Genomic DNA, 15,387 nt, shown 5'->3' on the forward strand with positions numbered 1-15,387 from the left:
CTCAGCCCATTTTGGAATGGGGAGGCTCCTGAGTCGCATTCTCCCTGCCCCCACCCTGTTTGCAGAGACAAAGTCCTCTGCCACCTCTCCAGGCCAGGCTGCACTGGGGCGAGTGACCTGGAGCCACCCTCCAGGCCTGTGATGTCTTGGCTGCTCAAGTCCCCAAAAGCAGAGGGTGTGGCAGGCCAAGCTTTTCCTAAGCTGCTCGGCGCCCCCTGCTGGCAGCCACGCTAGGCAACTGGAGAAAACTCAGGCCACCCAGATGTTTTTTTCCCCATGTGTATTTTTTGTTTTTTAAGTTTTTTTTTTCTGTAAAATGTCCCGGTTCTTCCATAACTTATAAACATGATTTCTATGGAGGGGTGGAAGGGAAAGTGATGGGCGGCCGGTGCTCCTCTGCTGCCCTCGGGAGGACAGGGACATCACTGTCTTTCCTCCCTGAGCCTGTGCAGCCGCCTCTGCCTGGGCGCTCACAGTCGAGTGCCCTTCAGATTCCAGAACTCCCTCCGGGACCCTAGGCCCCCTGGACACTGTCCCTTGGCGCTGGGTTTCCTCAGGCGTGGGGAGGGTCCCCTCCTTCCCGCTGCCCCGACCCCAGGAGGGAGGGAGAGGAGGGGGAGGGCGGCCGGCCCAGCGGTGTCTGCAGAGGAAGGGCAGGCGTGCTCAGCCGATGGTAAGGCCAAAGCCACACAGGAACTTATTCTTGCGGTGGTTCAGGAAGGCGCAGAGGGACAGTGTCAGGGGCAGGGGTGGCAGCTTCTTCTCCAGTGTGGCACCCACGATCCAGTTACTGTTCACAGAACCTGTGGGAGGACAGAGACTCGGTGGGTTGATGTGCCCGGTCACCTCTAGGATGGTCACACTGGACACTGAGGTAGTACATGCTGCCACAGGTCAGGCAGCTGCTTGGGCCTGCTCTGGGAATGGCTGCTTCTGTGCACACAGGGCTCGTGGTGCTGGGACCCAGCTACCCCAGGTAAAGGGATAGAATGACAGGCTAGAGGCAGCACACAGCTGGCCCAACTAAGGGGACACTGCTCGGGTCACAACCAAGGCAGCCCAGACCATCAGCACAGCCTCCACAGTGAACTGTGGCCACCCTAAGCCTCAGCGTCACCCAGGTTTGACATGAGCAGGTCCTGAACCTGGCTGCCACCACCCCGACTCCCCAGCAGTGCTGGCTAGTTTTATACAAGCTAGCCATTTTTCTGAGACAGGGTTTCTCTGGGTAGCCCTGGCTATTCTAGCACTCACTGTCCAGGGAACAAAAAGAGAAACATCTCCCTAAGAGGGATGCAGGTGCCAGGTGGCCCACCGTTGGGGGATGGTCTGATGTATTTTGATGCCAATTACTGCTTGCTGTCTGACCTACCTTTTGCTTAATAAAAAGCCATCCCACCTGGGCAGGGCAGGAGATAGGTGGGGCTTAGAGAGAGAGGAACCCTGGGAAGAAGGAGGACTGCCACCAAGAGAAAGGAAAAGGAGAGAGACCTGAAGTGAAGAGAGGAAGGCCGCATGGGTTAGCTGGAGGAGAAACGCATGGCCGGTGGCGTGGATGGAGAACCCGGCTCAGATGAAGAACATTAGCAAGTATTTGGGATTATGGATGGGAGGTAGCTTGATAAAAGTTATTGGAAGCAGATGGCATGGGATTGAGGTAGGGATCCCATGCCTGCCCCACTATGGGAGGTGGTTTAGAGGATTGATATCTGCCCTGCCCCAGGTTAACTAAGGCTGTCTTAAAATATAACAAGTGTCTGTCTTGATTGGTTGCTAGGCAGGCCTACAGATAATATAGATAAAATTTAAAAACAATAAGTGGCACCCAACATGGGGCAGGTATCCACACTTTGTCATAGCTCACAGAGCGTCCATGAGCCAGAACAAAGATGGCTACATACATGTGGCCAGTTGGAGAGGCGGACCTAAGAGACTGACAGTCTTCTAAATTAGCCTGAGGAATGTAGTTAAATGCCAAAAAAAATAATAAAATAAAAACTATTCCTAGCACTCGGGAGGCAGAGGCAGGCGGATCGCTGTGAGTTCGAGGCCAGCCTGGTCTACAAAGTGAGTCCAGAACAGCCAAGGCTACACAGAGAAACCCTGTCTCGAAAAACCAACCCCCCCCCCCAAAAAACCAACAAAAAACCCCAAAAAAACAAAAAACAACCCTACTATGGTCCCTTTACAAGGTGTCATGGCAGGAGGCTCCTGGATCATTTTTGGCTTTTTGGTGTTTATGAATTTGTTTGCAGTGAGCTTAGTAAAGGTCACACTTCTCCTTACGTCTCTAAAAAAGTTCAGGGAGAAAGGCAGAGAGCGGAGAAATATGAGACTAAGTTACTAACAACTAGGAAGGAAGGAGGAACTGAGCTCTTCTCCATAAAGTTGACAGCAGCTGGGATTCTGAGCTGCTTAGCTGCAAGGTGTTTGTCAGGACGTTCTGGAAAAGGCTCACCAAAGGGAGATAATAGCAACTAAATTCCAAGGAATGATGGACAGAATTTCACTAACTAAAGCCTAAATTGGCAAAAATGACCCAAGGCTTAGACTTCTCTGGTTTCCTTGTTTGATTTTTTGCTGAGATTTCTAAAAATTGTTGACTGATTAAGATAAAATAGGGCGGTGGAGGCACCACTACTCAATCCCAGCACAGCAGAGACAAAAGCCAGGAGGGCTCCTGAGATCCGGCCTGGCTTCCACAGGCTTGACCCCCTGCTGATAAGTTGTTTACAAGAGACTGCTCAGGATTTAAAGCGACATTTTTTGGTATGTTCCTTTTTAACAATGGATTGTATATACTTACTAATCTAAAGGATAAATACGCATCAATCTGAGGTTTATATGTTTTTTTAAAAAGTAATAAAAATGCTGTAAGTGTGTTTTGTTGGCTAAGGTAAAGACATAGGTTGAATGGGGAGACAGACGTGAAGCTACAGGGCTCCCTCGCAGAGAAAGGGTGAGGCAAAACCACCCACAACAAATGTAAACAGCTAGGTACAAGATACCTACGGCCTAAGAAATATATTCTGTTGGTCAAGATAAGGACCAAGAAAAGGTTAAAAAGAGGAACATACAAGCTGCCTATGTAGGTACAAGATACCTACTATATACATAAATCCTAAGAAAAAATGAAAATCTATCTGATGTTTATTTAAAATTTAATGACTTTTTCTTCTGCTCAGGGCAACCGGCTTGTTTCTAAAACTAGAAGAAGCAGGTTGTGGCCTAGCTTATACATCAAGCGCCACAGAGCCAACAGCGCACGCCTTTAATGCCAGCCCCTGGGAGGCAAAGACAGGCAGATTTCTCTGAGTTCAAGTCCACCCTGGTCTACAAAGAGTCCAGGACAGCCAGGGCTCTGTTACAAAGAAACCCTGTCTCAAACAAAACAAAAGAACAGAGGGCTGCAGGCAAGCCTGTAGGGCAACTTCTTAATTAGTGACTGACATGGAGGCCCCAGCTCCCTGTGGGTGGTAGTGGGGCCACCCTGGGGCCGATTGGGTACAAACAAGCAGCTGAGGAAGCCATGAGGAGCTTCTGCCTCAGCCATGCATTCCAGGTCCTGCCCCAACTTCTCTCAGTGGTTGGCGTATGATCTGAGAGTTATATGCCAAAATAAACTCTTTCGTCCCCAAATTGTTTACGGCCATGGTGTTTCATCACAGCATAACCCTAAGTAAGTCAAGAGTGAGTAGGGGGAGGGCCAGGGGCAGAAGGCAAGTTCAGAGAGCTAGCGAAAAGGGAATGGGAGACAGGGTTTAAAGTGTGACACCCCCCCCTGCCCCGCCCCTCACCAATGTGCCAGGGTAGGAGCTCCACTGTTTGACAAGTCTCCCTGCCGAATTTGGAGGTACCCCCCCTTTCATCTTCCCCCTCTCTCACCACACAGGCAGCTGAGGCATCTCTGGTCTGTTTTCAAGGAGGGAAACTGAGGCTTTCCTTACCTTTGAAGAGGAAGTTGGCCTTGGGCAGGTCCAGCTGGTACCCAAAGGAGGCACTGGTGTCCTGCATCCTGGTGCTGGCCTCAAACTCCACGCCCACTTGCAGCTGGGCGGGGGGGGGGGCAGGGGGGGGAAGAGACAGGCACCCGGTGAGCTGCCCATTAGGGCTCCTGGGCCCACTGACAGCACCAGCAAACCCAGCCCGGGACTCGGAACTCGGCACTCCCTCTGGCTTACCTGGTCACTGGCTTTGTGGTAGTATGTCGCATGCATGCCTGCCTGGCCCAGCGTTACTGTTGCCAACCAGTTGTTCACTAGGAGAGCAGAGGTGGGTGAGGGCTGGGTAGCAAGGGATGTGGGCATCTGGACGCCTTACTGTTCAGACCCCAGCCACCCTCAGTGTCCCCCTGGCTCACGTGTGTATTTCCCAGCTAGAGAGATGACAGTGCCCTCCTCTCCAGGCCGCCGGTGGTAGACGAGCTCTCCCCCCAGGGCCAGGCAGGGCGTGATGCTCTGGAGGTAGTGGGCCACGAGGATTCCTGCGGAAGGAGAGGGCGGTCAGACTCCCTGGCCTGGCTCTACTTCCCCAGTGGCCTCCTCCTCACAACACTTAATGCCTTTCTAGTCACTCTGCCTCTCCTGACCCCCGAAGAGGCACGAGCACACCTCGCAGGTGAACTGCTGTGGGTTTGAGGCCAGCCTGGTCTACAAAAAACAAGTCCAGGACAGTTAAGGCTAACACAAAAGAAACCGTCTCAACTCCTCCCCTCTGCAAATGACTGGCAAGGGAGGGAGCAGAGGCTCGGTTCAACAGCTCTTGCCCAGCCTGAACAAGGCTCTGAATTCCACCCCTAGAATGGGGAGGGGGGCAAACAGGATCCCTAAACTCGCAGAGGGTGTCTTCCCACAGAAGAGGAATAAGTTCTAGGGCAGCTCGGGGTACAGGGTGATGCCATGTCTTGAAAAACAAGACTTTCCAGAGGAGCATCTAGCAGAACTACGCATACAGACCAGTTTGTGTGAGGTGAGGCCCAGGGTTCTCAGCTGGGTCTGGGTGTGTTCTGAGAAGTCTGACCATGGCTAGGGCAGAGGCAGGTACCATGGATTCATGAGCTAGTGTGAGTGTTCCCTCAGCAAGCAGGGGACCACTAGCTTCAAGACAGGATCAACTCAATCCCAGCATACCCCATGACCACTGTCAACCCATCTAACGGAGAGGAAACTGAGCTGGAGCCCCCACATCTACAGACAGCACCTTCAAGGCAGAAGGCCCTTCCCTCATCCCGATGCCGTATAGTCCCCGACTGCTGAGAATGGGGACTAAGCCACCCCTACATGTGTCTCTAACTTTGGGTCACCACGGCCTTCTTGAGCCATTTCTCTACCCAGGGCCCCCTCTCTTCCTCACACAGGTGCAGCCCCTGACAGCCTCATAGCACATACAGGGGATCTCGCCAGAACATGAACCAAGAACCTGCTATTGCTCTCCAGTGCCCTGGGAAGATGCAAGCTCCTCGAATAAAAAATGGAGCCATGACACAGCCGGCCACCAAAGCTTGCCTTCTACTCCTCTGGCTCGACAGGTACAGAAAGTTCACCTGCACTGAAGCCACCACCATGGAATGCTTGGTCTACCTGCCATACCAGCCCTCTAATGGGCTGAATTGCAAGTCTGAGCACATGGCCCCTGCTCCTTCCCCATAAATAGCTAGGGAGGCTGGCTTCAGCTTTATTCTGGTTCATTGCTTGTTTAGATCTATGTGTCATGGGTGTTTTGTGACATGTGCCTGGTGCCCATAGAGGCCAAAGGCTATGGTATTGCCCGGAACTGGAGTTACAGGTAGGTAACACAGTCCCATGCCAGCTGTGCCTATCATACCAACATGAGACAGGTGGAAGAAAGATGGATCTCTTGTGAGTTTAAGGACAGCCTGGTACTTTGTTCCAGGAGAGCCAGGACTATATAAAGGCACCCTGTTTCAATAAACAAATAAGGATCTTGCTGTACAGCTCTGGCTAGCCTCAAACTTGGGATCCTCTGTCTTGGCCTCCCAAGTGGCTAGGATTATAGAAACGTGCCATTGCACTCTGCTCAAGACCTCACCCCCCCACCCCATCAGTCATGTGCAAGCATGTATCAGTGCTTGTGCAAGTGCAGGTATGTGCAGAGGCCAGGCTGTCCTCAACTCGTTCTTTCACTGTTGTTTTGACTTTGTGTAATCAGGATGGCCCAGGCCTAGCATGGGTTCTCCTGCCTCAGCTGCCCGAGTGCTAGGATTACCAGTGCGAGCCACCAAGCTCAGCTGGGCTGGGACAAGTCTCTCCAACCCAAGATGTTATGGCGTCCCGTAAGGACCCTGGACTTGGAGTGTGCCCTGCCACCTGCTTTGGTTAGCTGATTGCTGAGGTCTGAACGCAGGGCTCTGTGCATGCTAGGCAAGTATTCGGGTTGGCAGGCAGGCCTGTCTGTGCGACGCCTGGCTCCCCCAGCAGCCCTATCCTGGTTCTGACTTTATCCCCGGGTGCTGAGGAGGCCCTACCTACCATGCTTGTCTGCACTGGTCTCCATTACAGGACAGAGTTTTGACTACAGCAGCATCTCCCACACTCTGCGATATGTGAAGATGCTTCTGACGGTGCGTGGAGGGCCTGCCCATGGGTAACCAACCCCCACCCAGGCACAGCGCCATGTCCTGAGGCTGAAAACTCAGAGGCACTGAAGCAATGTTGGGGACACAGCTCAGCGGTGGAAAGATCGCTCGGCATGTGCACTGAGGCTTTGGCTTTCATCTTTAGCAAACAGATTACTGAGTAACATGAAGCCTGACACTTCACAAGTGACAACAAAGCACGTCCTTCAAGCAAATGAACAAACTTAAGTGGCTCTAAGGGACTAAACCATCCAAACTCAAAGGGCAGGGTTAGAGCCATCGTAAGCACAGGCCTCAGGCAGGCTGGGAGGCCCCACCAGGCCTCAGCCTGATGAAGGCTGACAGCTTTCTAAATGTTTTTTTTTTTGGGGGTTTTAAGACAGGGTTTCTTGGTGTAGCCCTGGCTATCCTGGAACTCACTTTGTAGACCAGGCTGGCCTCAAACTCAGAGATCCACCTGCCTCTGTCTCCTGAGTGCTGGGATAAAGGCGTGCAGCACTATGCCTGGTTGGCTGACAGTCACCATGCGGATGTGCAGGCAGGCCTCCTGCAGGGTAGGTGGCCCGGTGTTCCAGCAGACCTTCCCATCCCTGACATGCCAGGAACACCTAATTATAAAACAAACAAAACAAAAAACCCAAGGCCACCCTTCCTCTTTTCCTGGTATTTTGGAGAAGGTGTGTGGGTCACTCCAGGAAAGGTTAGGCCCTTGTTGGAAGCCATCACAGCTGGGCCAGCCAGATAGCACAGAAGGGACAAGAGCCTGTTGTGTGAGCCCAGGAGCTGACTAGCATCCCTGGTGCCCACAGTGGAAGGAGAACCTCCACGCACACCCACAGCATGAACTGACATACTTCACTATAATGATAAAGCGAGTAATCAGCTGCCAGGCGGTGGTGGCACATGCCTTTAATACCAGCACCCAGGATCTCCAGAGGCCAGCCCTCTACAGAGTGAGTTCCAGGACAGCCAGGGCTACAGAGAAACCAACACAAAACTTATTTTTATGGTGCTGCAACTATACATAAGCCAACCCTCACTGGTGGAGCTAGGCAGGCATTAAGCCACACTCAAGGCTACAGCTGACAACTCTCCGAGCTTTTTAACTGGAGGCTCGTGCTAGGATGGACACCTTCCCAGGTGGACTCAGCGTTTTTGCCCATTGTCTCATCATCAGTGCTTAAATATGCTGTATGGGACTCGCATTCAGCGGGCGGTTAGACAGGTGGCCAGCAACTCCTGCTCACAAGAAAGGAGAGAGCACAGATGTGCAGAGTAGCCAGGCAAGAGCCATCTGTACCACCAGCCCGGCACGCGTCTGACCTTACGGGCCTGAGTCCACCAAGCCGCACTAGCGTCTCTAGGGTATGGCTGAGAGACAGTAGCAGGCCAGGGATGAACTATGACCTAACTACAGCTCCTGCCTGATGGGACCGCAGTTTTATCCCACGAGGATGAAGTCCAGGGACTTTATCACTGTGCCGCACGTCCCCCAGTTTACACATCACCGCTTTGTTTTCTTTGGTGGAGGGGGGCAGGCTTCTACTACATCACCCAGGTGTGGTGGTTTGAGTGAGAAACGTCCCCAGAGTGTCAGGCATCTCTTTTGTTTGTTTTGAAGACAGAGTTTTTCTGTGTAGTCCTGGCTGGCCTTGAACTCACAGCAATACCCCTGCCGCTGTCTCTCGAGTGCTGGGATCACAGACAGGTGCCACCATGCCCAGTGTAGTTCTTTTGAAGTCTCGGCCATCTTGACATTTGCACCCCAGCTGGTGGTGATGCTTGGAGAGGCTCAGGCTTGGGCTGCTTAAGGAAATGCCACCAGGGGCAGGCTTTGAAGTTCCAAGGACTCGTGCCATTTCCAGTGGTCTTTGCTTCCTGCTTTGCTGTCAGGCCTGCCACTAGTCACATCTCACTGCCATGACAAACTCGCCCCCCTACCCGCCCCAACAGGGTTTCTCTATGCTATCTTGGCTGTCCTCGATTGGCTTTGTAGACCAGGCTGGCCTCAAACTCACAGCGATCCGCCTGCCTCTGCCTCCCGAGTGCTGGGATTAAAGGCGTGCGCCACCACGCCCGACTCATGACAAAGTCTCATCCCTCTGGCTCTCTAAGGCCTCCTTCTGTAGGCTGCATCCCTCAGGTATCTTAGCACACTACACCCAAGTCTTCTGTTTCTTCATTTCACTATGCAGACCAGGGAGGGATCCACCTAGCGCCAGGCTTCAGGGTACGTTCCACCTGCCCGGAACCACAGCTCTGTCCTCAGGAGCATTGGCGGTTCTCAGAAGATCAGGTCCCACCAGCACCCACAAGGTGACTCACAGCAGCCTGTAACTCCAGCCTCAAGGGACTGGACACCTTCTCCTGGGCTCTGAGGGCAGTGGCACATTTCAAGCACACAGACACATATAGGTAAATACCATACATACCAAATAAAGTTAAAATAGCAAGTACGTATCCCTACCCGCCAGGGAGCCAACCTTCATCTTTGACCCTCTCCAGTAGAACTGGGATTAAAGGTGTGGCAGCACCTGGTTTTTTGTTTTGCTTTTGTTGTTGTTTGTTTCTCTGTGTAGCCTTGGCTGTCCTGGACTCACATATAGACCAGGCTGGCCTCAAACTCAGTGACTGTCTGCCTCTGCCTCCCGAGTGCTGGGATTAAAGATGTATGCCATCACGCCCAGCTCGGTTTGCTTCTCTCCCTCCCCCAGCCCCCTCCCTCCTTCCTGCTCTGCTGAGGGATTCATAGCTCAGCCTGCCAGAAACTCAAGCTGCCTCAGCCTTGTGAGTGCTGGGATCACAAGGTAGTGAGCGTCACCACCCAAGGATCTCAAGTCACTCCTGAAGGAAGCATTGGAGGTCCCAAGAGCCGAAGCCATGTGCCTTGTGGAGAAAGGGGACCTGGATCGAGACTTTTTGACCACCTGTGAGCCCCCCACCTCTTACCTGAACCCACCAAGACATCTGGGTTGCCCAGGGTGACAGCAGCTGTGAAGTCTGAGCCCCGGTACTCCCCATCCACCTGCCAGTTCACAAACTTCGACTGCTGGGTCTGTGGGACAGGGGCAGCGTGAGAGGCATGGAGAGGGTCCCTGGGAGGGCGACAGGCCGTACCCATGCATCACTCACCTGGATGGCCATCTTGGACCTGAGACCTGGGCTCAGCTGGTGGATGATCTGCGCATTGAGGCTGCCACTGTTGTCCATGTCACCCACCAGCACCGGGAAAGCCTGTGAGACAGAAGGTGGCTTAGAGGTCAGAGGTCATGCATGAAGACTGCAAGCAGCGCGGGCCTGGCGGCGGCGCACACCTTTAACCCCAGCACTCGGTAGGCAGAGGTAGGTGAATTGCTTTGAGTCAGAAGCCAGCCGGGGTCTACAAAGTGACCAGAACAGCCAAGGCTATAAAGAGAAACCTTGTTGCAAAAAGCTAAATGCAAGTAGCAAGTCTAAGCAAGGGCAGATCCTGAGCATCACACTGGCATTCCCACCACCATGATGGTCTCAGTGCTTAGACCGTGCCCACTTGGGTCACCACTTCCATGACACTTCTGCCCCTGGAGCTACTGGGTTGTAATCCCCACAGCCAGGCAGGCAGTCTGGCTATAGATGAGCTGCTTTTCTTTCTGAGAGGAGGTCCAGGCTGGCCTCGAACTCACAGCGATCCGCCTGCCTCTGCCTCCCGAGTGCTGGGATTAAAGGTGTGCACCACCACCACCTGGCTTAACTAAGGTTTCTATTGCTGGGATAAACACGAGGACCAAAAGCTAAGGTGTCCTTCAGCGTACAGCTCACTGCAGTCCATTACTGAGGGAAGCCAGGGCAGGATGTGATGCAGGACCGTGGAGGCAGGAGCTGATGCCACAGAAGGTGCCTCTCACTGCGCTGCTTAGCCTTTCTCAGAGCACCCAGGACCACCAGCCCAGAGGCAGCACCGCCCACAGCGAGCTGGGCCTCCTACATCCATCACCAAATAGACAAGGCGGCTCCTCTGCCCAGGTGACTGCACTAGCTCAGTCAGCACTCTGGCTAAGTTGCTGAGGATGCCATGGCCTCCTGAGTGCTGGATCACAGGTCTGGGCCCCCAGCCTGCCCTTTGTTTGTTTACATATGGAAGTAGCTCTTGCTTGTGGCCCTGGGCTCCTCATCCTTCCAGCACAGGTTTCCCAAGCACCAGGCTGGGTGTGCAGGAGACTCGGCTGGCTTTGGGAAGCTGACTCCTGACGACACGTGACCGCTATGGAGTCTTCCGTTTCTGCCGCCATGTTTCCCTGCTACCACAGCATACCTCCTCTCCAACCATTACACCATTTGTGTCCCACACCTGAGGACTTCACAAGCTTTGGCACAGTCCAGCTCCAACTCCTGGAACTACCAGCTCCACTCAAGGGCCAACGGGACAGGTCATCAGGAAGGTAAAGGCACATGTCACCAACCCCAGCGCACACAAAGTGGAAGGAACAAAATGACTCTTGCCAGCTGTCCTCTGCCGTCCACAGTACCCCCTCCCCAACCTAACAGACACAGTTTCAAGTGCAGCTCAGGCCTTTTCAGCCTTGTAACACTAGGGCACTGTGACAGATGGGCACTGCCAAGCAGGCGACCTTGCTACTCTAACGCAGCTCCAGGAGGCTTTTGTTCCTTGCTGATCTGCAAGACTGGAAAGATTTAAAAAAAAAAAAAAAAAAAAAAACCAGGCACGGCGGCATACATCTTTAATGCCAGCACTTGGGAGACAGGCAGGAGGCAAGAAGCTCTCTGAGCTGGATTCCAGCCCGGCTTACATAGGGAGTTCCAGATAGGTAAGGTACTTGCAAGTAGAATTCACGTCTAAACCCCCAGCCCTTGTGTAAGCACCAGGCACGGCTGCACATGCCTGCCGCTGGAACACTGTAGGGACAGTGGCCCCGTGAGTGTGCTAGCCAGCCAGTCTAGCCTAATCGGCGAGCTTCCAGGTCAGATGCCCTGCTCTGCCCTTTCTGAGGCATCTGCACGCATGGGTAATCCGCACACACGGAAGTGCACGCAGGTTACGTGCTAGGGACACAGCCCAGCCAGGAGAGCGCTTGTCTAGCACGCCCAGGTTCAATTCCCAGCACCAGGCGAACCGGAGCACTATGATGGATGCCTGAAATGCCGGCACTTGGGGAGGTAAAGGCAGGAGGATTGATGGTTTAACATCATCCTCAGCAACAGCTCAAGCCCACTCGGGGGCCACATGAAACCCTGCCTCCAGATACAAAACGCACACAGTGACATAAGCAGACACCTAACTCGGTACCTCCTCAGCCCTCCAGCCCCCACCCAACTCCACACCCCATGACCCGTCCCCTGCTAGGGCAGCTGAAGACCACGCCTGAGGCACCTACCTGACCCTCTTTCTCCCTTGTCAAATCTCTCTGTGGCTCTCTAGCGCCCCCTAGAGAATATCCAAGCATACAGTTTGACACTCGGGCTCCTATACCTGACATCAGCATCCAGGTCATCACTAGGTGGTCCCCCCACCCCTAAACCCGTTGCCACCAGCACCACCCAGCCCAGGACCAGACAAAGCCCAGGGTGTTAGGAACACTGCTGTAGGAAGGCATCCCCCATGCCCCAACACCTCCTCCGCCCTCGGCTCCTCACATTCTCCCCCGAGCCTGTCACTGGGCTACCTGTTTCCTTAACGGAAGAGTCGATGCTAGACCTTACCTCCGTGGGACTCAGCTGCTTCGTCCCCACGTATGTGACCCCGAAGTGGTAATTGGACTCCCCAATCGTGCCAAGGGCTACTGTGTGGGTCACCTGCAAGAAGACAAGAGCTGAGAGGCCTGGGCGGGGCTTGTATGTCCACTTTGAGGATGCAAACACAAGAGTTTTGGGGCTGGCTAAGGATGAAAACTAGCAGTGTGGGGCTGGGGAGTTCGCGCCAGGTGGCAGGCCATACTTAGCATCAGTGTCCAGGGTTCTACCCTAGGGGAGAAAACAAAACACTAGGACTGACTGATGAGATTAGAGGTTACTGGTGAGGAAAGTAGGGCTAGGGTGGGCTACAAGCTCGCTATCACACTCCTGACTACAGGGGTACGAGGCACCTTTGAATTTAGGCCCCAAACTCTCCCCCGCCCCTTGAGAGTCAACCTGAAATGTACAAGACTTGTCACTAGTTTCCCTTCCTTATTTTTATTCTAAAGATTTATTTTGTGTCTCTGAGTACGCTGTCTGCAGCATGCCAGAAGAGGGCCTCGGATCCTACTGCAGGTGGCTGTGAGCCGCCGTGTGGGTGCTGGCATTTGAACTCAGGATCTATGGAAGAATAGCCAGTGTTCTTAACCTCTGAATCATTTCTCCAGCCTTTGCCTTTCATGTCTTGATCCCAGGCTGGTCTGGGACATAGGCTCTGCCTGCCTCAGCCCCTGCCAGTGCTGTGATTAGAGTGTCCTGAGTCTTTGTTAGCAGGCTTTTCAGAGCATCTACGTATAAGATCTGTATGCATACAGGGGTATGGCTCTCATGACCTCTGGAGGGTCAAGGCGCCAGACAGACTCACCTGGAAGCGATTGCTCAGTCCTTTGTTGACTGTAAGTTTGACACCTTCCATCTGAACAGGAAACAGCTCTGCAGAAGAAAGATGCTGTCACACCCCAAATTCCCTCCTTTCCTCCCACCCCAAGCTCTCTCCGGGGACCCACACTTCACACACACACACAAAAATCCCACCACTGGAGGAAAACTCCACCTAGTGGACGGGGCTAGGCCCTCTGCCGGTTTCTAAGACCCAGTGCAGTCACCTGTACCCAGGAAACTCACTTTCTTGCCAAATTTCTCATCCCTACAGTGGGGGGCCTCACCACAAATATCTAAGTATCAAAAATAAGAATGTACCCCGTATGTTCAAACTGATCCTAGGCCAGGTTCTGTATTCCTTGGGTTTGCAGCCCTCACGGGAACATTGGGGGACACCTCCTGACACCATGACCTTGGGCACACTAAGGACTCCGGCGGGGTTGGTGCCGGGGTTCTCAGTGCCCCAAGACCCCTCTCCTGCTGTGGCACTCTTCCCCAGGGAGTTCCCGATGTGATCACAGTCCCGAGCCCCCCGTCCAAGGTCCCCCCCACCCCCCGCCGTCCCATCCCATCCTCAACTCCTAACGTTCGGTTCAGCGATGGCAACGATGCGCGCCCATCCTGCCGGCGGCGGGGGTGGGTGTGTGTGTGTGTGGGGGGGGTGTCCTTCCCCGCCGGGCGATGCCGGCCCGGCGCCCCTCACCCTTGCACTTCCGGTGGCACTCCTCGAACGTGCCCGGGTTGGGCAGGCAGCCGCAGCCCCCATCGTCCGAGGCCCCCGCGGCGCCGCCGCTGACCGCAGCCCCGGGGGTCCGTTCCGAACCCCGGCCCGCGCCCGACCCGGTGCCCAGGCCGCCCCCGAGCGGCGGCAGCGTGAAGCCGGGCGGCGAAGGCGGCGGCGGCGGCAGCCCCACGAGGGACGGCGTGGGTGGCGGCGGGGGCCCTGCGGGCGGAGAGCTAGCGGCCAACACGTTCCCCATGGTGGACCTGCGAGGGGGAAAGGTCAGGGGGCAGAGGTCAGGGATCGCACACGCCAACCCCTCCCCCCCGGATACGGCCTCGAGCCACTTCCACCCCAACTCGCACCCGGTTCTCACTGGCGGCGGCGGCGCCTGTTCCCGGCCTGGGCTCCGCTCCTGCCCCGTGCGCTACGCGCAACCGAACCCGCTGCCGCCGCCGCCGCCGCCGTCTCCCCGCCCCACGGAGCCCATTGGTTCAGTGTCCTCCGGGATCCTCCCACCACCGTAGAGACCGGGCATCCTATTGGACCTTCGGCAGGAAGGTCCGCCCATCTCGTTGAAACTCCCATTTCTATTGGTTCTCCACCGGGCGGTCGGTGCAAGCCTCCTCGCCTTTTCTATTGGCTCGTAAGTCCCGTGCCTATTGGTTCGCGACGCCGCGGGTCTCGGCGCTAGCTCGCCATTCGTCGGCGCCGCGGGCATTGGAACGCCTACTTACTCATTGCCTCGCCCTCCTCCTGGAGGAAGCGGAGCCCCGCCTCAGCAAACGCCGTGACCATTGGTGGGATTTGGCTCACCTCGCGTTTTGATTGGCTACGTTATGTCTAAGGGCGGGGCCGGCCGAGGTGACGTTTTTTTACGCCCGTGCCCTCATTGGCTAAGGTGTCAGGGTCAAAGGGCACGGGTAAGGGTGCGTTGCGCTGCAGACGCTGCTAGGCAGCAAGGTCAGGCCTCGCGTCCCGACAGGCACCGCGGTGGAGGGGCGGGGTCGCCCATTGGAAAGCCGGAAGTGCTGCCCCTTCCCAATGCGCCTCCGGAAAGTTTCAAACCTGTCCTGTGAAAACTGGCCCGCACCTACTTACCCATAATGCCCGCTCTCTCCCTTAACGCAACAGCTGCCTTGACCCCCGCCGCCACCCCCCCCCTTTTCTTTAAATACCCATCATGCCGTCCTCTCCCGCGTGACCGTGGCTTCTATCTTTGGTCCATTCATTCCTTTCCCATTACCCAGCATTCATTCATTCGCCCATTCATTGAGCTCCATTTCCTTGTCTCGGATTAGCGCGTTTCTGCACGTTCACTCTCACCGTCCTTCCGGCCTTCCGTTAGCCGTCTTGGGATCTTTTCCCTCCTAGCTATTGCCCACAGCTCCTCTTTCTCCTCATCTCTTTGCCGCTCTGGTTCATTCGTTTAGCTACATTACCCATCACGCCTTAGGGGCTGCTTTGAAAATACGTCCCCGATGTGACTTTTTTTTTTTTAATGACCCCACTCCCCAGC

General features: G+C 54.7%; 1 protein-coding gene across 2 annotated transcripts; it reads right to left on the minus strand.

Moving 5' to 3' along the window:
- Nucleotides 1-263: 263 nt before the first annotated feature.
- Tomm40 (translocase of outer mitochondrial membrane 40) lies at nucleotides 264-14,157 on the minus strand. Of its 2 annotated transcripts, none has more exons than XM_051162546.1 (9): nucleotides 13,851-14,157; nucleotides 13,131-13,198; nucleotides 12,293-12,385; nucleotides 9,728-9,829; nucleotides 9,545-9,650; nucleotides 4,361-4,483; nucleotides 4,182-4,258; nucleotides 3,948-4,050; nucleotides 264-803 (listed from the first exon to the last, which is right to left on the minus strand). In XM_051162546.1, the coding sequence occupies exons 1-9, from the start codon at nucleotides 14,125-14,127 to the stop codon at nucleotides 664-666; spliced, it is 1,089 nt and encodes a 362-aa protein (XP_051018503.1). In that variant the 5' UTR covers nucleotides 14,128-14,157; the 3' UTR covers nucleotides 264-663. The 2 variants fall into 2 exon arrangements, with proteins under 2 accessions (XP_051018503.1, XP_051018504.1); XM_051162547.1 differs by having other exon boundaries at nucleotides 661-820.
- Between the last annotated feature and the right edge of the window lie 1,230 nt (nucleotides 14,158-15,387).

This window comes from Acomys russatus, chromosome 19 (assembly GCF_903995435.1).
Source record: "Acomys russatus chromosome 19, mAcoRus1.1, whole genome shotgun sequence".
NCBI classification, from domain to species: Eukaryota; Metazoa; Chordata; class Mammalia; order Rodentia; family Muridae; genus Acomys; species Acomys russatus.

Bases quoted from the DNA above. Each gene is read 5' to 3' on its own strand.
- Tomm40 (XM_051162546.1), bottom strand. From the start codon at position 14,127: ATGGGGAACGTGTTGGCCGCTAGCTCTCCGCCCGCAGGGCCCCCGCCG. The intron at 4,484-9,544 runs GTAAGAGGTGGG...CTCCTTCCGCAG, and splicing joins AGATGTCTTGGTGGGTTCAG to GAATCCTCGTGGCCCACTAC. The intron at 4,051-4,181 runs GTAAGCCAGAGG...CCCCCCGCCCAG, and splicing joins ACCACAAAGCCAGTGACCAG to CTGCAAGTGGGCGTGGAGTT.